The following is a 24,027-nucleotide window of genomic DNA, read 5'->3' on the forward strand; positions in this document are numbered from 1 at the left end:
GTCATAAATATGGCTACTGCGTCCAGAGCCACTCGTGATCAGGGATCAGTCATAATTTATGCTGCCGTATCCCGAGTACGAGGTGTTGCTGGAGAAGAGGAGAGGAGGGGTAGTTCCTGGCATGGGGTGCTGCTGGCCCGAGTAGCTGCTGCTACGGATCAATGCCCCATAGCCCATCCTGGGCACGCTCTGGGGGGTGTTGGTCAGCGACGAAATGTCGTTGATCGAGCTACTGCTGGATTAACAAGAATAAAAAATAAAGAGTGACATTTCAAGAAATGTGGTGTGCATATATATAGAATTATGGTCATGCATGGAACTTGAGTATCAACTCTTACTGTTTTGACACAGCATTATTTAACTGCTTACCTAGTATGAGCGCGGGTAGAGCTTTTTCATTAAAGAGTTGCCCATTAGGCACACTTCTTACAGATATGTAATTGTAAGGTAACATACACCTCTATCTGCTTTTAAACTACTGTGCTTATGCACTCCATGGAATATCCTACTTTCTAAATTCAGAGTACCAGCATTATCTCTCATAGATTCCCTGTAAATCTTTTTTTTTTTTTCAAAGAGCTTCTTGAGCATTAGCTAGCTTATGAGATTACACAAGACAGTTTACTTATTAAATGCTTTCTGCACATCAATGCTGCCCCAACTTACATTTTTTTTTTGAGTGAGATTATTGTCTACCTCCATTCAGCTTGGTTTCTGATTCTCTTCCTTTATACGAGATAACTTGGATGGTAACATCTAATGGCTATTTTTTTTTTTCCTGGATTATCTTTGCTGTTGTTGCTGAAAACCCTACAGAAGTGTATAGTATAACAGAGTTGGACTTACTGCCTTGTGTCGTTAGTACTAAATGTCTTGGTCAAGTCGTCATCGCTGTTGTAACGATTTGGGTTGTCAAAGAAGTAGGCTTTGGATGGCGTTTTAGCTCCAGGCTTCACCTCCGGCACATTCTGCAAGGATGAATGGGTAATATGTAATTGTTCTGGAGCTCTCATAACGCTGGAACACAGTTTTCACTTTCAACATAATATGGTGTAGATCACTGGACATGGTCATATCTTTTCAAACTTCCTGCTCATGAACCTGATTTTGTTGACACAGAACCAGGAAACTGACCATTACTTGGTTGCCTGGTATCACACACACACAAACCTCACAGTAACTCCAACAGAGAAATTCATCACTCAAAAAGACCGGTGTCTGAGAATATAATCAATATCCTTGAATTTCTGTGTTACTAATGCCATAGATCTGCTTGGCTCTGGGTGCTGTTTTTTATGGTAATGTCAGTATGCCTACCAATAGCTGATTTACGCACTGACATATGCAGTAGCAATGCACCTGACTTACTGCACACTGAATCGTCTTTTCTTCTTATTTTCTCCTCAGAATTTTGCGGGAGGGTATGCCTGAATAAGAAGTGAGTGAACTTCTGACCTCTGTCTTAAACTGAGAGTGATCGGTCTGGACTCTCTTTTTTCTCCGCTTCTTGGGATCATGCCAATCAGCGACTTGACACATAGAGGTGTAGCAGCTTGAATAAATAGATCATGAAAAGAGTCCAGAATCTATACTACATTAGTCGCTGCTCTGACCCGCACATCTCTGCAAAGTTTCCAGTTGTCAGGAATAACTCACATTTTAAAGGAATGCACACAATTTGAATTATGTTAGTAAACTTGTCTATTCTCATAGCAATGATATCTGCTGGTAGCAACTTTATTTAGATGTTGAAATTGTTATTTCTCACCACTCTCGATGCAAATCTCTTGACACGGAAGAATATGACCAAAATAAATGTCGGTAAGAATTCCCAGACGAAGAGAACTACACCAAATGCCACAAAGTGATCCCCCTTGAGTTTAATCAGATCAGCCTGCAAGTTGGGAAAAGACAGAAGGAAATAAAAAAAAAAACCCTTCTGGACAATACAAGACAAAAAAGAATAGAAACTTTACTTCTCATCATGTTTGAAGCTCAGGTCTAGTTTTGGTAACAAAATGTATTCTGGAAATTAATAAGAAATGTCCTAAATCACAGATTATGTAGTCTGTATACATACTTGGGGGGGGGGGGGGGGGGAGGGGGAGTACAAAAATCTTAAGACCAAATCCTCTGAAGTACTGTGTGTGCCTTAAATTTCACAAATATATTTCATGAATTGGGACTTGTTCAACACTTCTGAAAAGGGATTAAAGTCATGTAAATAAAGAACCAAGGTGATGTAATAAGAAATTAATATCATTTTTTTTTCTTTTAATTCAATGATTTCCAATCTTGGAGAGAACATACAGAGCATTTCTGCGACAGTAGGCTACATTTTCATGAGTTGTTGACTTTGTGAATATCAGCCAATTTGCAAAAATAAAAAGTGAAATAAAAATAATAAAATAAATTAACTGCTTGTGCAGTAGTAAGAATAAAGTTTATTGAACAATACACTGTAAAATCAAGTTTTGATTTTGTTTAACTTCCTTTCTAAAACAAGAAGCATTTCAGCTACCCGGTAGTCAAGTTTTGTTCTTGCACTGACCGTCTTCAAAAGCTTTTACTTTCATCTCAGTGTTGCACAATATTTTCATAAGGAGGCATTGCGGAAATTGTGCAACATCTACTAATTTTGTTTTCTAACAGTTACAAACATGCTTGAATGAGTCCAGCCATGGGTGAAACAGGGAGTCATATATTTCAGGAAGCCTTTCCTCTTAAAGGGATGGTACAATATTGGTGGAGATGAAAATTGGGCTTTTACTTTTTTTGCGAGATACCAAGAAAACACTTATGAAATAGTACAGAGCATACCATTTTAAGAGGAATTCAAAGTTTATTTGATAAAAATTGGGTTTGGAATAGCTGAAACATCCAAAAACAAAGTAAAACAAAATGATCGTAATAAAATGTGGGTCCCACACTTTATTAGGATCGCTCTGTTTTGGATATCTCGGCCATTTCAAAACCAATTTTCATCAAATAAACATTGAATCCCTCTTGGAATTACATGCTCTTTCATATTTCAAAAGAGGTTTCTCACTATCTCACAAAAAAATTAGAAAAACCTGAAGTTAAGTCTCAACCAAAACTGTACGATCCCTTTAAATACATATTTTTGCTTTGCTTTGCTTTCTTTTATTTTGAACAACTTGTGGGAAGCAGCTTCAAAGAGAGACTTGGCATTACCATTTGGGACAGATTCTAATTCAAAAACTAGACATACTTGTCACTGGACGAAATACTCTGTCTGACATGACATATTGGAAGAAAGAATCAATAATACTTTGAATCTGTGCCATTCAACAGTCACATGACTCAACAAAAAATTGATACTTTTTTCACCTTCTGGTCATCAAATGTAAATCAAATTTCCAAGAAATGCAGTGACTATGTAAAAAAAAAAAAAGTATTTAATTTTATAAAATCAATCAGTAACCACAATGTCACTACTCCAATTGCCACCACTTATTTTTCTTTTACAAGAATAAACGGACAACTTCCCGAATTTAAGCCACATTTCATCCATCACCAAAAAAACATTCGCTCATCCCTTACACTGACTCAGCGGGAGAGGAAAACCTGATAGACTACAGGAAGCGTGTGCAGCCAAACAACAGGTTTACCACATGTGTCCCGAGCAGGGAACAAATAACCTACGGACAGACAACCAGGGGTTCTATGACTCTATAAATAACACCATTTCTTTTAGATATCTCACATCAACAGGAAATGAGCTGAAAAAAAGCTTCCTCATCCCAGACCGCAAACATATCAAACTGAGAAAAAAACTCCCACACCACTAAAAGAACAAAAATCCATCAATACAATTGAAAAAAAAAAAAAAAAAGAAAGAAAGAAAAAAAGAGAAGCCTAAATCTCCCGTATTGGATTTCAATGTGTAGAAAGTCACCAAACATTTGATATGTTCAAGTGTAACTTGAAATTGAACGTTTGACACTGCAAAGCCCAGGCCCCAGAGCTGGGCCCCCTCACCATTCACTCCTTCCAATACACATATTCCAACCTGCAACTCACTCCTATCACATGTTTCACCCCAGTCATATTTTGTAACAAGATCACAGCTGACCGAAATTGTTCTGTTTCCATCGAAAACCCCCCAAACTAACAAGTTCTAACCCAGGAGAAATAACAATGACCTACAAGTTGCCCGAAAGGTTATGTGTCATGGAAAACTACAAATGTAGGTACACAGCATTCACTCCTGCTGTCAAATACTGTAAGATTTCAAACGTCTCCTCAAATGTGGGGACAAAATCATATACTGTAAAAGTGGATATTTTCATGTGACTTAATTTTTCGCGCTTGGCCGAGTAAGAAGAGTTTCGCGTGTTTTTAATTCCGCGGAATCAAAACATCACACACAGGAACATATGGCAAGCAAAAATATTCGCATGCTTTTATTTTTGCGCTAGTTTCTGGTTGCGCGAAATGCGCGAAAATTTTAACACCGCAAAAATTTCCACTTTTACAGTATATATATATATGACAACCTGTAAAATACCTTGCGATGTTTAATTTCTTATGAGTACTAAGCTATTTGCCAGATATGGAGTGTGAATTCAATAGCATGAATATTCATGAGGTTCTGTCATGTGACATCTGATATTATTTGTTGACTTGCATCATGTGCATCTGAAGGTGCAATAATTCTGACTGCTTTCTTGCATGTTCTGTTTGTGGATTCTTGCAGGCTTTACATCCACACAGTACGCCAAGAGCACAAAGAACTAGTTGTTCTTGCAAGCATACTACATGCTTGAAATTCACTGAGATTTTGATGGAATGCACATGGAAGAGAATCTCCCCAAGTTCATCATGATTCCCGCAGTATTTACAACAGGAGGATGGCTCCAGAAAATGAGCACATTTAGAACAGTGACACGGCAACAAGCTCCAACTACTGACCTGGTCGTTCACATTCATCCACGTGTAGCCGAAGGACGGGCACCGGACCCACGAGACAGCAATGATGTTATAGACCGTTCTACTGACGTAGAGCAGTATGATGACCACACACGCAACACACGCTTGACCCACAGTCGTCCCCTGCAATACGGATAGACAGAGAAACAATAAGTAAAACAAACATGAAAAACTCACACAAAAATTGAGATGGAGGTGTGTTCCGCATCAGTTGAACTTAAAGGCAAAAGTCAGAAGATGGGATGAAATGAAGACAGTGGAGAAAAGCTATTTTACATTCATCCCTTGTGGGTTGGACACAACTGAATTAGCTCTACTCTTCCTTTGTGGGCAAGGCAAGAGTAAAATACTGCTTGCAATCATACTAACTTTGCAGTGACATCGGAAGTGATTTAGGCAGTTCCAGTGTGCCACAAGTGACCACATGAATGACTCCTTCTGTGCATTTCAAGCTGACTAATTTATCCTTTTTGTAGTTTAAATCACAAATGCAAATCCCAAGAATGAGTCTCATAATTTCTAACACTCTGCAAATATCTGAATATTAGATTGCTACGGTACATGCAAACAACTTCAGCCACAGTAATTTGACTACCGTGCATAGTCAACGGGAATACCTCCACTTTCTCTCATAACCACTCCATTCTGCCAAAGTATGTGGCTTTCCATTCATGTTTTAAACTAAAGTTTATAGATCTCGACCGCTAAATAGACATTAAACCCTCTCAGCACAATGACAAATGTTATAGCTGACAGTGCCATACATGTAGGTCTCGTTACAACCTGTCAAAATCATACCTGTAACATCCTTTGGGGTACAGGAATGAAAACATGAATATGAATATCATTATATCTATCTAACTATTAAAAGGTACTGTTTACCTTTGGGAGCAGTGATTTGAAAAATGTTCCAGATATCACATTTGATGCATATGTGTAGGTCTGTTTATCACAAAACATCCTACTATATAATATTTTCGCAATAAAGCCTAAAATATAAGGAGATATCAGTATTTTTCTCATTAAACCATAACTGTAGATGGTTTAGTCTGGAAACATTTTTATCATAACCATTGTTCACATTTTATGCATTTAACAATACTTAACATCGATTATACGGATTCAATTTTTTTACAGCGGTTGTTTCTATCCCCAACTCACATTTTAGAACTATTTCAAAGCACTAATGCTGGGTTTTTGTTTCATCTGCGAATTGTAAATTATGCCTTTAAATCAAAAGGAAAGAAAGAAAAAAAAAAGAAGCACCAGCATTCCCTCTCAATCAATAGAACATGGATTCAGTTGCATCCTCAGAACAGATTCCTTGACTGTGCTTGTCTTGTCTTGCTTTTTGCTTTGTCATACTAGAAACTCGTAATATACATCTGAACATACTAAAAATGATGATGCAATTTGTGGCAATGAGAGGCCATCATACACTTGTACTAGGAAAAACGATGCACGTTCACCACTTCATATCAATAATTTCTGGAAAGTGTTAGATTCCAAGAAGTGTTTTGATCAATGACGTTATTCCTGTGCCTCTTCCTGGAAGTACATGGTACATGAATGTAAATATTCCACATTCACGGCTTTTGTTGGCACTCTGGAACTTTTTATGCATGGCAAAGCTTTACACAGTTAAAACTTGGTTAACTATATGAATAAATCTGCAATGGCCATCACAGAGGTTGAATAAGTCAAAATGGAAAATATGACACATTTTTGATGGGATAGGAAGTGAGGGAATGCAAATGTAGTTGCATGTACCATTCATGCAGTTAGTATGTATTACATACAATGTACATGATATTGTACAAGGAAGTGGGCACTTTTTTGTAATTTATGGACGGCCTCCCAAATGTACTGATGAATGTGACGTGTGACAACCCAGTATAGAAGAAAGTAAATTGCAATAGCTAGTTTGAGACTGTCTTAACCGTCCATCACGTACCCTCATTGAGGCCTACATGTTATCATCAGTCTTATGAAAGCTGAGGAAGTGGAGTACATAGTTCCTCCACATACGAAACCAAACTCTTGGCTGATGCAGTGTGAATTAAAATTACAACAGTAATTAGTACAATCTCATTTACCCTTGGTTGTCTAGGATGACATGAAAATTGGTGATAACTCGTAGCAATTCATTACACGGTGATAAACTTGTAACAGCATCAAACGAAACAGAAACTAAGTAGAGCTATGTACTTTTTTGGTCTGCTCATTAAGGTATATATAGTATGACTATTAAGACTGGCTCATTATGTTACCTTATTCTGAACATTAAGGTGCATGGTAGGACTATTGAGACTAGCCTATGATGTTACTTTATTCTGCTGATTAAGGTGCATGGTAGGACTACTAAGACTTGCTCATTATGTTACCTTATTTTGCTTATTAAGGTGCATAGTAGGACTATAGAGGCTTACCATGATGTTACTTAATTCTCCTGATTAAAGGACTCTTTGAGACTTGCCTATGATGTTACCTTATTCTGTTCATTGAGGTGCATGGTAGGACTCTTGAGACTAGCCTACAATGTTACCTTATTCTGCTCATTACGGTGCATGGTAGGACTCTCATGACAAGCCTACGATGTAGCCTACGATGCTACCTTATTCTGCTCATTACGGTCCATGGTAGGACTCGAGACTAGCCTAAGATGTTACTATGATGTTACCTTATTCTGCTCATTACGGTGCATGGTAGGACTCTCATGACTAGCCTGCGATGTAGCCTACGATGCTACCTTATTCTGCTCATTACTGTGCATGGTAGGACTCTTGAAACTAGCCTACGATGCTACCTTATTCTGCTCATGAGGTGCATGGTAGGACTCTTGAGACTAGCCTACGATGCTACCTTATTCTCCTGATTAAGGTGCAAGGTAGGACTCTTGAGACTAGCCTATGATGCTACCTTATTCTTCTGATTATGGTGCAAGGTAGGACTCTTGAGACTAGCCTACGATGCTACCTTATTCTGCTCATTGAGGTACATGGTAGGACTCTTGAGACTAGCCTACGATGCTACCTTATTCTGCTCATTACGGTCCATGGTAGGACTCTTGAGACTAGCCTAAGATGTTAGTAGGGTGTTAAGTTATTCTGCTCATTAAGGTGCATGGTAGGACTCTCATGACTAGCCTACGATGTAGCCTATGCTGCTACCTTATTCTGCTCATAAGGTGCATGGTAGGACTATTGAGGCTTGTCCATTTTGCATGGCAGGACTTGCCCATAATGTTATCTGCCTGTCAAAGGGCACCCAGACACTTGTACCTACCCTCGCCTCAAGGAGGATGTTGGCCGACGTCATGTGGGTGATCTTCCAGATGCAGACGGAGAGCCAGATGGCCGCGAACAGGAAGAGGCCCTCGTTGAGGATGACCCGCGTCGTCAGGGTCGCGTGCTTGCCTTCCTCCGAGGAGAGGACCTTGATGAGGATGCCCGAGATGAGGTTGATGAGGGTGAAGATCAGCGGGAGGAGGACTATCGCCAGGCGCAGCCGCCACTTGTAGCGACGGTGGTGCTGGTCCGGCTCATACCGTATGCGTGCTTTTAAAATGACCTGAAGGGCGGGTGAAGGGGGAGGGGAAAGAAATCAAGGACAGTGACATTTGACAGGCATGAGACTTCAAAGTAAAATATTCAAATATTCAAAGATCTGGTCTGTCAGATGCACTTTCTTGTGCTCCTTGCACCATCAAAATCAGCTGACAATACAATAATGGATTTATAAATTGGCAACACGTGTTAGAAAATGAAAGTTCCTGTTTTCCTTTCAAATTGGCATGTTTGTTAGTTTTTTCCTGCTTTTGTTAAAATCTTACTCTCTATTTTTTTTTCCTGACATCTACACATTATGCCAAATCAAATCTCATTCACTACATGACAATTTGGACCCCAAGCAACATTTTGGGCACACACAGAATGAAAAATAATCATTGGCGATGCAATTATAACACAAGCATATCTTTCTGACTTGGCAGTCTCACCTCGTGATCTTATATATGGCCTAGTAAAAGAGAACATCTTTATGTAACAAAAAAACAAACAGACCAATTCTTCAATGTCTAAGCTTTGGTAAGTGCAAACAGGAAACCTGGAGCCATGTGTGTGGTGTCGTTGAAAGGATCGACAGAAACAAAGTTCCTGAAGTGCAATGTAATACTACAAGATTTAAATACTTTAAATCCACAATGTATAGTCACATGTATTATATTTCAAATTCGAAGCTACTCTGAATGGAGGCTTATTTGCACAAATACGTTTCTCACGACAACCAACAGATAACAATTTGTTCTGCCATCCTGACAGCAAAACAGAGGCAGTAGATTCAGATTTGAGTACAAATGAAACTTCTGAAATACATACATTGTACGTATAACCTTCCCTGCACACAATACACAAGATGGTGACTGAAATAAGATATATAATGTAAATATTGTGTTATGATTCTATATGATATGTTATAAGATATCTTGTATTCTTTTCACATGTATATTGTTATATGTTGTATTTTGCTGTTGCTGTATTTTTCAAAAGATGTGAAATAAACCTGAGACTTGAAACTTAAAATATTAGAAGTGCAGCACTGACATCTATCAAATCTTCTTGGCAATCATGATATGCTTAATCAAATCACGAGTCATTAAGCAATCTCTCGTACAGTACATACATTTTTGTACACGGTTGTATAGTGTAACATTTATTCACATTGAGAGTTCACTTGATACTTTGACTCTGACCACAAACAATTGACTTTCACTCTTTTATTTTCGAGAGGAGTAATACCCTTTTTAAAATCATCATTTGTCTCATATACGAAATGACACAAACCACATCGCTTTGACATCAAAGTATAAAAAAAACTATTGACTATGTGAATGCATAAAAATACAAAATATAAAGTTAAACATTATGTCTTTACCAGTGTTTCATGACAGAGGCACATAAGGTACAGCATATCATACAAGGTGAGGAACAAAATGCCATCTAGATTATGCCCTCATTTCATAATTCTAATCATCAGTTCACTTTGTTGTATTCATTCTACCGGTATTTGTTTTTGCTTTTCATTGAATACAGAAGATATAATCTACATGTAAGTTCAAGACTAAAAGTGGCTCCAACAGTGTGGCACAGGGGTAGGCAGATATCTAAAAATCATTTAAAAATGCACAAACTTTACTTGAACCTGTTGGTCAATAACCCCATTATTTGAGGCAGCTTTAAAGTCTCACTTGTACATCGTACATTGTACATGTACAGAGCAAAATAAAATTTCTGCACTGGGAAGTAAACACACTTGTGTATACAGTGCAAAGTCCAGCTGATGAGATATCAATAAACTCACTGATGAAAGGTAGAAAACATATCTATGATACCTCTACATATATTCAATAAATGTACAGCTTTACATGAAGATTCAAAACAAACAAAAACTTGAGCATGTTTGCTTTGCAGTTGCAATCAACATGTACAATGTAGCTTCTTGTGCAATCTACATTGTAGACAGGGACCATGGGATGTTTCTAGTGTGTGACTGGTACTGGTGTGAGTACAAAAAGTACCTGGGTGTGTTGATGGGGGGGGGGGGGGGGGGGGGGGGGGGGGGGGAGTGGTGATGGTCGGGTCAAGGATCAATGCTCCTGCCCTGTCCTACCCCCCCCCCCCCCATCCCCATCCCCCAATGTGGAAACACTCCTGGGGCCAAGTTTTTCCGGGTGTGTATTTTTTTTTTAATAACTCGTACAGGCAAGAGTATAAACCAGTTCTGCAGGTCCTGCTTAGTATCGGAATTGTCATTCAGCCACATGAATTGAATGCAGGAAATATGTCATCGAGAAAAACAGAGGCACATACAATGTGTAGGTCAGTCAATGTTATCCATTTAGCCAGGATATGATAGAAAACTGAGAATGAAAGATCATGCCTAATTATGTACCCACAAGTTTCTTTAAAAAGAAAAACATATACAATTGTAATACATGTGCACACACAAGCGAAACAAAAGAAAACGCATCACCAGGTCAGTTGCTCTATATAAAGTCTCAAGAACAAAACCAGGGGCAAAAGTCTGGAGTCATTTGCACAGTGAAGCTTCAACGCCAAAACTTAAATGTGAGTTTGGTTTCATTTTATACATTGTACATACAAATGATATGTCTATAGCTATGCATACTCTTGATTTCACTCACATTGACATATCTGTTTCAATAGAAAAAAGGGATAAACACCATGCAATATCCCCTTTCATTTTTGGTCTTCAATATAGATGATCTATTTCGCAATCATTATAGGAAATATAAACTATGATCTCATCCGCTGGGTCCCTTCATAGGTACGTTGTGTATCTCAATCGTGGAGGTGCCAATTGTCAGACAGATTTTTGCTGAAGCAATTGCTCCCTGCTTCTAGCCAGAGTTCAGGCATGGTCTCCACTCACTCTTGGCAGTGCTAGTATTTATAAACACCACTGCTGTGGTAATATCAGTTGTTTATAAGAGGCTGAGTTTAGTGTCATCTTTCAGTCACTTGTTTATTGGAGTCAAGATGGTATAAACTCTGACAGAGTTGTGTGTCTTGACATCTGTGATGGAAATGAGTTCTGTATACAACTTTAGTTTGCTTGGCTTTGGAGGTACCAGACACCAAAATCTCAGTACCAATTTCTATTTAAAGGTGCCACTGAAGACTAAATGGATTGATTCTTAACTTTGTTTATTTCATAGTCCCAAAAGTGCTTCTGGAAGTGAAACCTTCACATCGATCAAGAGAGCCAAGATAGCATCTACCTGAGGAAGTGTAAACCTTGAGTTATACGACATCGATACCTACATTCTAGTGAAATCATATCTTTTCCTTGAGCAAATGCGAAACATGACAGAAGGTCTGTTTTGGATGACTTTACGACTTTATGACAATTTGTGGTTGTACACCTAAAAGCATGCAACTATGCACAATAGCACTCACCTGTGCAAAGTATAGGATGAGAAGACACAGGCTTGTGAACTGCAAGCACACGGGGAACCCCAGCAGGAGCCAGTAGAGGACAAAGCACAGCTCGTCCACCTCGCCCGCGTTCAGGATGTAGAACGAGAAGAGAGTCGTTCGCAGCGCCGACCAGAAGAGGCACAGGAAGAGAAAGACGGTCTGGTAGCTGAAGCGCTTGTGGCCATAGTACAGGATCAGGAAGAGCTGCACGTAGATGATGACGAAGAGCAGCCCGTACAGGATGATGAAGGTGATCGCCAGGGAGCGCTCGAGGTCGGCTTCGATGATGGGCTGCATGGCACGCGTTGTGACGGGCAAAGGAGACACCCACCCGGGCCCCGATGGCGGTGGGCGGTCCATCGGCAGTGCAGCCATAAATGACTCCCTGGCTTGCATTATATTTATTGGATACAAAGTTCTGCCGCCAAACTTTACCGCACTTGCTTCACGGTCCTAGACTGACCTTTCGATCCATCCTGTCAATTTGATCTGATATAAAAATACTATGTCAATAACAGATAAACCACAAACTGTTTTATGAGTACACACATTAAGATATTGTTTTCTGCAGTACAGACATTTACACTACAGGAAAAACTACAAACACACAAGCATAGGTTTGTGTTCAATGTGATAAAACAAGTGGGGGGGGGGGGGGGGGGTTATGACGCTCACCGCAGCTTTAAGATATTGTAAATTCAAACTAATGATATGACATTACCCGACTGTCAACTATCTCTACAATGCCTCGTTCTTGAGGAGTATCTGCCAGATAGAGAGATGATGTGTGAAATTTAAAGTGTTTTAGCCCTTTCAGTTAGTAGCCTTGCAAAAAGATCCCCATTAGATACCATCTCACTCTGCATATCATTAGCTTGCAAACTCAAAATTCTGGGGCCTGGGAGGGGTCAAAGTAGCTTGGGCTATATAGGGTTAAAGAAATTATATGTATGATTGTGCATTAGATTTGTAGGGTGCTGTTTGTGTTCATTGTACCTTTTATTGAGATATGTAATTGTGATGCAAGATGTGTTTGTATTGTCATGATTATTGTACAACTTAATGTTAATGGAAACAAAATTTCTATGTTCCATCATAGACCAATAAATGATGAATAAATGAATGTCCCTACCCCTCAGGAAGATTTTTGCTAAAATCAATCAGCCTGCATCTTCTTCTTCTTCTTTTGTTTTTTACACACACACACACACACACACACACACACACACACACACACACAAATATATATATATATATATATATATTGAACGACTCCAAAACGGGGCCACCCCTTACAGACATAAATCTTTCAATCTTTCCGCTACAGAGCTGTCTACCACATACAATAACACAAGTACTCAACATGCTGTGGAAAATATAATTTACCATCAGTGCTGTAGATCTTTGAGACATTGCTTAGGGGCATTAATTCTGCGCCAAAAGTGCATGTTCAAATCTTGTCTAATATTTGCATTTACTGTATTCTTTACAGAAAGGGGAAAAAAGTCCCCCCAAAAAGTCTCTGTAATTCTGGCTACATACACGTAGACACCACACCTAAGTCAAGTGGAAAAATACCAGATGAGTGACTATGCCAATTACAGCAAAACCAGTCATGCTGGTACAGTACTGCAACTTGCAGTGCAAGTTCAAAATGAATGATCGATAGCCGCAACTAGTAGTAGTGCTGACAATATGTGCTCCAACAGTTTGGTAATGTCTATTAGTCTCGTGTGACAGACTACATTTTGAAGTAGAAACCACTGCCTGGTAGTGGCATCACAGGTTACAGGCTTTCAGCCCCATACAGAGCAAACAAAGTGGGAATCAGTGACCTACGTAGGCAATGAGTCATCACTGTTAACTGACTTAAAGCTGGGGGAAAAATTAGTGAAGTCAACAGGATCTTTTTATTTCAATTTCATACTTTTCTTGTCACAAGTATCCAGTTTTTCAGGGACAAATAACAGGTTCTATCAACATGTATTCTACACTTGCCCTACCAATGTCTCTCATACAGATCTACTCAAATCTTCTCTGCATTAATTACCTTTCGAATATAATAAAACCTTTTAAAAGGCCTGAGGTCTTGTACACTACCCGATGAAACCATGGGCATACATGCATTTTTAGAGAGAGGACTTCATGAAATTAGGCTTGAACTCCCACCTGCAACCTCAACCCATCAAGTCCACCCACCCCCTCCCTGAAGGAAAAAATAGATAAAAACAAGAAACCAATGAAATATATTGAAATGCTGTATCAATGTTTTCTACTTATTCATGTGACTCCTACAGGTTGTATATAAATTTGATTGAACTTTTATTGATAAAGCACCTCTATTCATCTACTTGAATGGATAACACTGAAAAGACCAGTTGCATGATGTAAATGTTTACTCATTACTGGGCTTTTACTCGAGAGCCCCTATGCAACATCCACTCAGATTTATTCATGGGAGAGAAGTTACAAGCACAGTGGAAGGCAAGTCTATGACATTCTTATTTCAGTGATGAGAAATTTTGCTGACCCTACATCGCTGTGCAGTATCTAAATAATGCGTTTATGTACACTAGAATGCTCCCTTTCTACTGAGCGGTAACAATACAGCAACCCATTGGTACTGCACATTGATCCGATCATCGTACCACTACCAGTCCAATCTTCATGCCATGTGCACCAGAGTTTTTCATCTATTATGAGGTGGAGTTACTACAAAATATAAGCAGAGGAAAACTTGTCAAGGACATTCCTATTTCAATGTTAACTTGCTCTACTCAGCTTGTGGTTTTAACACTCCACATACCCTCACTTCCTTCACCACAGGAAGAATCACACATAAAAGTTTGATCGAATGTCTGGTGAATGTGAAGAGAATATTCATCTGTTTTAATATTGCTAGACGTTCACATAATCAGTCATGGTGTAGATATAACCAGATTCAGACTTGTATCAGCAGTGCTGTAAACTAATTATAAATATCAATTACAACACAAACTGGTCTAAAAGAGTTGAACACGTGGAAGAGGTGCAGACCCAACCACTTCCCGGGAGAAAGCTCTTGGCTCTGGTGACTCATGAAGTTAAACAATATTTGTGGGTACATTGTAACTCAGTTGGCACAATTCAAGTAATATTCAGTCACTGGAATCTACCCGATTATACAAAACAGCAATGTCTTGTCATAATGTGTACACTAGCTGTGTGCACATGAAATTTAATATGCTGCTTCTATCACGTGAAGCTCCACTCAGTGAACAATTTGACTTTTTTTTTAATGAATCAAAGTGAAATCCAACAAACAGAACAGTGGAGCTACATACATACACTTTTGTACATATACGTGTACTAGTAGTCTAATTCATAATATAATTGTACACAAACAGTATAAACAGTAATTTCATACTACTGTTTGGTACGCCAAATATTTTGCGAGGTTTTTATTTTCCCGAATTTTGTGAGTCACGTGCTATTCGTGAAATTAGAGACATGCGAATATATTGACTCTGATCCCGATGTGAATGTGGCGTATGCGTGAACACTTCTCCGTTCAGTACAGGACTCCATCATGATTGCGAATTTAACCACTCGCGAAATTGTCGGGAATTCCTGATTCGCGAAAATTTAGACTCGCGAAATATATGGCGCATACAGTATGTGAAAACAAGCATGATTTAAACCATCTACAGTGTATGCCTACATGTATTTAGGGACCCCAGAAAGTTTTTTTAATGTAAGCAGAACTAATTTCAAGAGACCCATTCAAATGCACTGGCACAGCTACAATGTACCTGGTACATTGCATACACCTCACACATGATCATGACAGCCAGAACCACCATACCTACATGTACACAATGTACATACCTACACCACCCGTGGTCTATGGATGGATGATTCTGAACACAGGGCTGTTAAGCCTCTGCACTCAGATCCAGAGTTAGTTGATGCTTGACATTGGCTGGATTATGGCCAGGTGGAATGGCGTCAAACTTTAACTTGATAGGTTCGTTTTTCCAAATCATCATCCAATTTTGATCCCAGATTTAACAGGGGTGGCCGGATTTACAAGTACCTCACTCTAACTTCCTGTTCAATGCCAGAACCTTTCTGCCAAAATTGTTGATGAAACAATTTAGCATGATGGGGCCTACAAGTGTACACAGCATACACAGATAGTGATGGGATTAGAGATGTACAGTATTATAGAAAGAATTCTCTTTCAGCTAGAAAATGGCTAAAACATTCAGGTGAAAGGCCCCTTTGAACGATGTCCTTGGTCTAGATACTGGTATCTGACATGCAGTTGCAGGAATTTGCAAATTTGAGGTTCTTTGACTATTTGATGACATTAATGGTATCCCGTGGTACCAAATGAAAATCAGCCATTTTGTTGAATTATTTATTTTTTTAAAAAGGTTGTACCCTGGGTTGCCAAAAAGTGGAAATTGTTTTGGTGCTGCAGCTAGCGGCGCTAGCCACTACACCGCGGTGCATTGAAGCACACGCTATTGCTAGCACAGCATGCCATGCATGCATCGTATAACATGCAGTGGCATGGGAGTGACTATGTACACACACACACACACAGTGCATGCATTTCTCTGCGGCTGTCCTCGAGTGGACGTGAGGTGGCGCTACACAACGCGGTAACCCCGGGTACTACGGTACCCCGGGGTAACGCGTGATGCATCATTTTAAAATTAAATTCACCAAGAGCATGTATGCAGCTTACATCTGTACTTCTTTCTTTTTTTTCCTTTTTTTTTTCTTCAAAAACCTGTATCATGCTACGGTAATTTAACTCTTGGCTACGGGAAATGAAATGCTCCGGCTATGTAGTATAAGCATGCACTGAGCTGAAATTCAGCTGCACATCGTCTCCACACAGCATCTACAGAAGGAGTTGGGATTGTTTAATGCATCAGAGCTAGGGGTTTTTCACTGATATGGACTTGTCAGTGGAATACTGTAAAACGAGGAATGTTCGCGTGCATTTTAATTTCGCGAATTTTGCGAGCGCCAAGATTCGCGAAATTAAAATGCACGTGAAAGTTCTTGTCTACACTATATGCATTGAACGCCAGTGGCAGTTCGCGAAAATGTCATGCCGCAAAAAAGGCCGTCGGCTCCAATTCGCGAAAAATTCATGCCTCTACAGCATCTACTGAGCTGAAATTCAGCTGCACATCGTCTCCACACAGCATCTACGGAAGGAGTTGGGATTGTTTAATGCATCAGAGCTAGGGGTTTTTCACTGATATGGACTTGTCAATGGAATACTGTAAAACGAGGAATGTTCGCGTGCATTTTAATTTCGCGAATTTTGCGAGCGCCAAGATTCGCGAAATTAAAATGCACGTGAAAGTTCTTGTCTACACTATATGCATTGAACGCCAGTGGCAGTTCGCGAAAATGTCATGCCGCAAAAAAGGCCGTCGGCTCCAATTCGCGAAAAATTCATGCCTCTACAGCATCTACTGAGCTGAAATTCAGCTGCACATCGTCTCCACACAGCATCTACGGAAGGAGTTGGGATTGTTTAATGCATCAGAGCTAGGGGTTTTTCACTGATATGGACTTGTCAATGGAATACTGTAAAACGAGGAATGTTCGCGTGCATTTTAATTTCGCGAATTTTGCGAGCGCCAAGATTCGCGAAATTAAAATGCACGTGAAAGTTCTTGTCTACACTATATGCATTGAACGCCAGTGGCAGTTCGCGAAAATGTCATGCCGCAAAAAAGGCCGTCGGCTCCAATTCGCGAAAAATTCATGCCTCTACAGCATCTACTGAGCTGAAATTCAGCTGCACATCGTCTCCACACAGCATCTACGGAAGGAGTTGGGATTGTTTAATGCATCAGAGCTAGGGGTTTTTCACTGATATGGACTTGTCAATGGAATACTGTAAAACGAGGAATGTTCGCGTGCATTTTAATTTCGCGAATTTTGCGAGCGCCAAGATTCGCGAAATTAAAATGCACGTGAAAGTTCTTGTCTACACTATATGCATTGAACGCCAGTGGCAGTTCGCGAAAATGTCATGCCCCCAAAAAGGCCGTCGGCTCCAATTCGCGAAAAATTCATGCCACGAATATGTCATGTTTTACAGTATCCCCAAAGCGAAGCAGGTTGAAGCTTCTTGACTGTCAGTTGGTGCAGTAGAAGATGCATACTTTTACACACCAAGTACAGTACACCATTTTTACCTGTATATAAAATACATACATGTAAGTATACTTCCGGTCTTTGACCATGACCATGTCACACAGAAAGGTGCTTAAACCATGTCATTTTAATTTGCAGTTTTGTAGGTACTGTAATCATGAGTTACATTGTGATACTTTTAAGAAATACTCTTACAATCAACTGTGACACAACCAACTTTAGGCGAGATTGACACTTCTCATAATAAGGCTGGTTTAAATCATGTTCAGTGATCTGATCGATAGTGATGCAAAAGTGCACATACAATATTGTAGTAGATGGTGTCTATAGAACCATGAGTTTGAATATATTTTGTGCAAATTTGGGGCAATTTGGTCAACTGGAAAAAAAAATGCTTGGACATGAAACTGCATCAACCTCAAAAACCCACTGTTAAGCAAAGAAAAACATAAAAGATCCATACCCAGGATTGCATTGCAGAACGACCATACTACCTTTTTCATCTTAGTCATATGTAACATATAATATATGTAAATTTATATATTGCAAGTGTGTGGCCAAATATCAAATAACAATGATAATAATAACAATAATAAAACCTGCCACACTAAGTACTGCAAACCAGATTTTTGGGTGCGTAAAACTTTCACCAATTTCAAGAGGAGCCAAGATTAACGAAAGTGTTAGACTAAACAGTGCACTGAATGCCAGTAGCAATTCGCAACATCCTCATGCCACGAAAAATGCTACTGGCTCCAATTTGCGAAAGTTTGAATGCCGTGAAAGTTTCTGGTTTTACAGTTTAAAGTATTTATGGTCTGTATCTGTTTGACTGTGAAGTAGGCCAGGTCCATCCAATGGTTTTTTCATTTCATTTTTTTCATTTCTACGAACAGTAGGTGATAGGCATGTATTTCTACATACATGTATGTGGTTAACACTGGTGCCCACAGCACAGTGTATGAATGCCTACGAAATAATATAAAACGCAATATTTTCGCGGCATAAAATTTTTGTGAATTGGAGCCGAGAGCCTTTTTCACGGCATGAAATTTTCACGAGTTGCCTCTAACATTCAATGCATATGGTGGCAACAAGAACTTTCGCGTGCATTTCAATTTCGCGAATCTTGGCTCTCGCAAAATTTGTGAAATTAAAATGCATGCAAACATTCCTCGTTTTACAGTACATCAGAGAAAATAGAATACACAGTCTTTTTCATTTCACAAATGCAGACATAGGTGTAACACCCTTCACCCACCAATGTAGAAATGAAAGATCAAGACTTTGTTTTCTTTGTTTGTTTGTTTGTTGGTTTTAATGCCTTCCCATTTTCAGTTTATCTTTCATTGCATGTTTTTAAAGTAAGAATTTGACTTTTTCTGATATGTGTTAAAACCGTCTATAGAATACTGAGTGTCATCACACATATCTCCTTACACCATCAATTTGTATTAAATTGCATAAAATACCATCATATTTTCCACATGACATTTCAAAATGTATGACACGCCCTCCATCACAAAACACACATACACAGACACACGCACACATGCATGCACAATTACACCAAGGAGGTTCGAGAAATGAAGTCACAACAGTCTTATTCGCTTTGATCCCATGCTCGAAGCTGCCACTCAAAAATATTTGAAGTATGTGTCAAACTGGATCTGCTGCTCAGATGCGAAGACAATGGACTCTGTCTCATTGCATAATTACCAGCTACTTTCCTAGGAAGATATGTCTTTGAGATGGTAATTACTTTTCGCTTTCCCTACTTACAAACAATGGGCGGTAGACAATAGGGAGCTTTAGATTTTGACGCACGGACGTTTGAGACGACGAGTGTGCTGGCTGGACGTTCTCCTCTCCCCTGCGTCGCGTTGAAAAGCAGCTTTAGATTACGCTGAGACGCAACGTATAAAAAACTAGAAATGTCGCTACGGCGACTGGTATGCCTCCGCCATAATGCATGGTTCTCCTAATAGGTCTATAGTACAATGTCTTGACAATGTGTGATGACAGTTTCACACCATTGGCAAAATAATAAAATGACAGGTTTGCCACAAATGTGCTGAATGTTCACTTTCCTAGAACTAGGTTCAATTGGATGAAAGATTAAAACGTCAGAGTGCAGGTATTTGGGGAACTGATGATTTTTACTTGACTTTTGACTCTTTTATAAGTTTATGCATCAGTTGAGTAATTTTCAAGGTATTGAGAAAAAGTATAATTTCAGTATCAAATGGTAAAATAGTATTATCTAAACCTAGCCTTTGACCTTTGACCTCACAGTTCCAAAGAGAATCACTGTTAGGTAGAACAAGCATAATATGTAAGTTTCATGATGATACCATGAGTTACTTTCGAGATAGTGCAATTTAGCACTTTCACTTGACCTTTGACTTTTTGACCTTTGACCTTTTGGCAAGAAACTTCCCACAGAGTATACATTGGGTAATACATGCATATATCAAGTTTTAAAAAAATCCTTCAGGCATTGCATAAATATAAGGAAAGTAGTGATATTTTGAGGAGTTGACCTTGACCTTTGACCCATGACCTTTCACCCATGACCCCCAACTTCCCTAGATAATAACTGCCCATCGGTACATATATACTAAGTTCCATGAAGATACCTTGAACCATTTGCGAGATATGGAGAAAAACATGAAATTTCAACCTTTTTTTCACAAAATAATCAGTGACCTTTGACCTTTGACCCCGTGACCCTAAAATCCAGACAAAGTATTATCCCCCCAGGATATACCCTCATACCAAGTTTGATGTAAAACCACCACACGGTTCTTGAGATATCGACAAAAACAGAACGGGACGGACGTACGGACGGACGGACGACACGAAAACATAATGCCTCCGGCCACTTCGTTGGCGGAGGCACAATAAAATCGCGCCCCCATATGATCGGTGCAGGAAGTAGATCTCTATGTTGCAAACTGTGCGGACGTAAAAATAGCCCAGTACGCGCAATGAAAAACTCAGGCGACGCAAGCTAAAAATAGATCGACTTGACGGGCTTTTCTGCACATGCTCAGAACATGATTTTTTTCCCTCTGAACGTCCGCCCGTCAAAATCTAAAGCTCCCTAATGGTAAAGGCATGGGGGTGTGCAAATAGAAATTGCTCAAATATTGCTGAAATAGATATCAAAATTACTCGACTCTACGTGTCTGTACGCTAATCTGACATACTAATTTATAAAGAACTATACCGGTACTTGAAGATGATACCATATTAGTTTCATTTTGCAGAAATAAGGAGAAATGTGATAAAACCGCCTTTCCATGAGGGTAAAATTTCAAACACTTTCACAAAATACAGCTCAGATTTACACTTTTGCACATATTTTCGAACAGAATTGACTTTTGTTTATAATATGCTTTATCATTAGGTGAAATTTCATTGCATTTGATATATAAACGAGCAGCATATACCCGATATTATGTTAGCATTAAAAATGAATCTTCAAATTGCTCAGAGTGATTGCGGCTTCATGCATCGAACATCAAAGGCACAAATGCACCTGTGGAATTCTTTTGTCCATCCGTAGAAAACTGATCAGCTGATTGAATAATTATAGTCAGTTGTAACTCCATCTCTCGAACCTCCTTGATTACACTGTCACGAAGCACACAACACATACATGTTGCGTTATCACATGTAGTATTACAAATGTTACTGTACGAGCTGAAATTTTCGCATATTTTCGCGAATTGCTACTTGGAGGACATTTTCGAGTGTTCTTAATTTCACGGTTGCGAGGGTCTAACTGAACGTTAGTGTGTTGTTATTTTCCCGTGTTAATATTTTCGCGGTTCAAAGGCGATTCACGAAATTGACATTTCGAACATCAGCTCGTACATGCAGTAATATTGTTACCCATCCCCACCCCATCTTGGGCCTCCCCCATCCCCCACCCATTAGCCATGGTACAATGTGCACACACACAACGCAACACCAACGCATCCATAGACTCTAGGTTCTAGGCCCGTTAGCATACGAATAGGCCTAACACTACCGGATTGACCGATTCTGTGACGCGCTTTGTGTATTATCGGCATGGGCAGCGCCATTACTGCGGTGTCCCAGTCGACCCCCCTCCCCTCTCCCCCACCCTTCATTGCACGCGCACGGAATGAAAAACTGAGGCATGGCTGTTTTAGCCAATAGGCGTCTCGTACTGAGTGCGCGAATGCTTGCTTAATGCGCGAACCTTTGTAACAAGTGCGCGATAAACATGTTGCCTGGGGGTGGGGGGGGGGGGGTAGGCTGAGACATCGCAATTTGAGCTAATGGCTGCGCCCAGTGCCACAAATCGTCTGCTGCCCTCAACGAACCCGAATCGGTCAATAACAGGTAGAGCGGTAGAACCAATGGCCTAAACGTTTAATAGGCCTGGCTATGTTACATTAACAAATTAATTTAAAAGCCAATTTCTACATTTGTGGGCGATTGATGCTCTTCTATTATAACGCTAGACATAACACTGAATAACAGTTAGTGGGCGTTTCTACATTATCTTTGTGAGTTAACAGGGTTGTCATCCCTTATTTTGGTTCCTCGATCCCTCCCCTCTTTAGGCTCTTCATATCATGAGCTCCAGTCTAACACTCATGAACTAAGAAGAGTACACGTTAGATAGAATCTAACTGTTTTAGCGGTTAGTGTTAATAGACCCGACCTTAACTGCGACAGCCGCCACACGCAGTGTGGCGGCTGCGCCGTGCTCCCATAAAAGATCTTCATGTTGAACAAACGGGTGCCTTTGCGGCGCTATATTTCCTTAATTTTTCAACAGAAACTACTAGGAATACTTACATGGGTCGATGAAACCTAAATGACTATCATCGGCGACTGTTTGATGCATTTCATTGCTTGTGATGCACAAAATGATGTCTTATAAGCAGCTCACCGATGTTCACAGAATTCACAATCACTTGCACAAGCGCACAGAATACTTGAACTATAACATAAGCGAAACTGCGGGGAAGCCGCCAGGACCGCGCCTGGTGGCGCGGTCTCCGGGGCTAACCCGACCTCAGCCCAGGGCCAGGGCCCAGTATCTAGCGGTACTCCTAAATTTACAATCTATAAATTAATATTATAGCTGTGATTGCTTGCTTGTGGCTGTGCACTTACATTTTACTGGCTTAAATTTGGTCTTGCCGTTGTCTCCAAACAAATCATGAGGAAAGCGTTGTCGTGGTTGATGGGGGTAAATCCTCTTCAAGAGCCTCATACAACATACCCCGATTACCAGTAACAGGCTATGCAAATACACCTCATCACTGCAGCTACACTGGATTGCTTCGTTATTATAGACAGAGTTCTTGAGGTAACGTGTGCTTGATGTACAATTCCCCTTTTTACGTAATATCGTAGCGCTCTCTTTCTAGCTCTTGTGTGTTGTGCACCGGCGCGACTGCGCTGTGAGTGAGTGCGTTTACGTTCAGTGTGGTTATGATGAACGATCGCGATCCAACGATCCAACCACCGTCAGGCGAATGGTGACTAGCGAAGTCGGACCCTAAACTTCCGTTGCTTCTGATAATATCGCATCTACCCTCTGATAAGTCGTTCGAGGAGCGGGCATACCACTAGTATAGGCATACTATACATCTAGGCCTAAATGAAAATTCTTAACGTATATATTGAAAATAGTATAATAAAAAATCAAACCTTGATATGCATATATCATGCTTTTGTGGAACCACATATTTATTCTCTTAACGTAAAACTAAAGAAGAAAGGATAAAGAGGGATGAATTTAATGGGGTTGACATCGAGTGTGATGACATGATAAAAACATTTAAACAAACTGTTTGCTTTACATTGACATAGCGTTTTTAATGATTGCAGTCATTATAAACTGTGTTCAATTTCC

General features: G+C 39.8%; 1 protein-coding gene across 2 annotated transcripts; it reads right to left on the reverse strand.

The window, feature by feature from the left end:
• LOC139745446 (G protein-coupled receptor 137Ba-like) lies at nucleotides 1–23,428 on the reverse strand. 2 transcript variants are annotated; one of them, XM_071655844.1, is made up of 7 exons: nucleotides 23,283–23,428; nucleotides 11,931–12,440; nucleotides 8,239–8,523; nucleotides 4,936–5,076; nucleotides 1,769–1,894; nucleotides 847–968; nucleotides 1–232 (listed from the first exon to the last, which is right to left on the reverse strand). In XM_071655844.1, exons 2-7 carry the CDS (start codon nucleotides 12,345–12,347, stop codon nucleotides 46–48), a joined length of 1,278 nt encoding a protein of 425 aa, XP_071511945.1. In that variant the 5' UTR covers nucleotides 12,348–12,440; nucleotides 23,283–23,428; the 3' UTR covers nucleotides 1–45. The 2 variants fall into 2 exon arrangements, with proteins under 2 accessions (XP_071511945.1, XP_071511939.1); XM_071655838.1 differs by having other exon boundaries at nucleotides 1–235.
• Between the last annotated feature and the right edge of the window lie 599 nt (nucleotides 23,429–24,027).

This window comes from Diadema antillarum, unplaced genomic scaffold, assembly GCF_040938485.1.
Source record: "Diadema antillarum isolate AM-2024a unplaced genomic scaffold, OU_Dant_1.0 scf00000036, whole genome shotgun sequence".
Classification (NCBI taxonomy): domain Eukaryota; kingdom Metazoa; phylum Echinodermata; class Echinoidea; order Diadematoida; family Diadematidae; genus Diadema; species Diadema antillarum.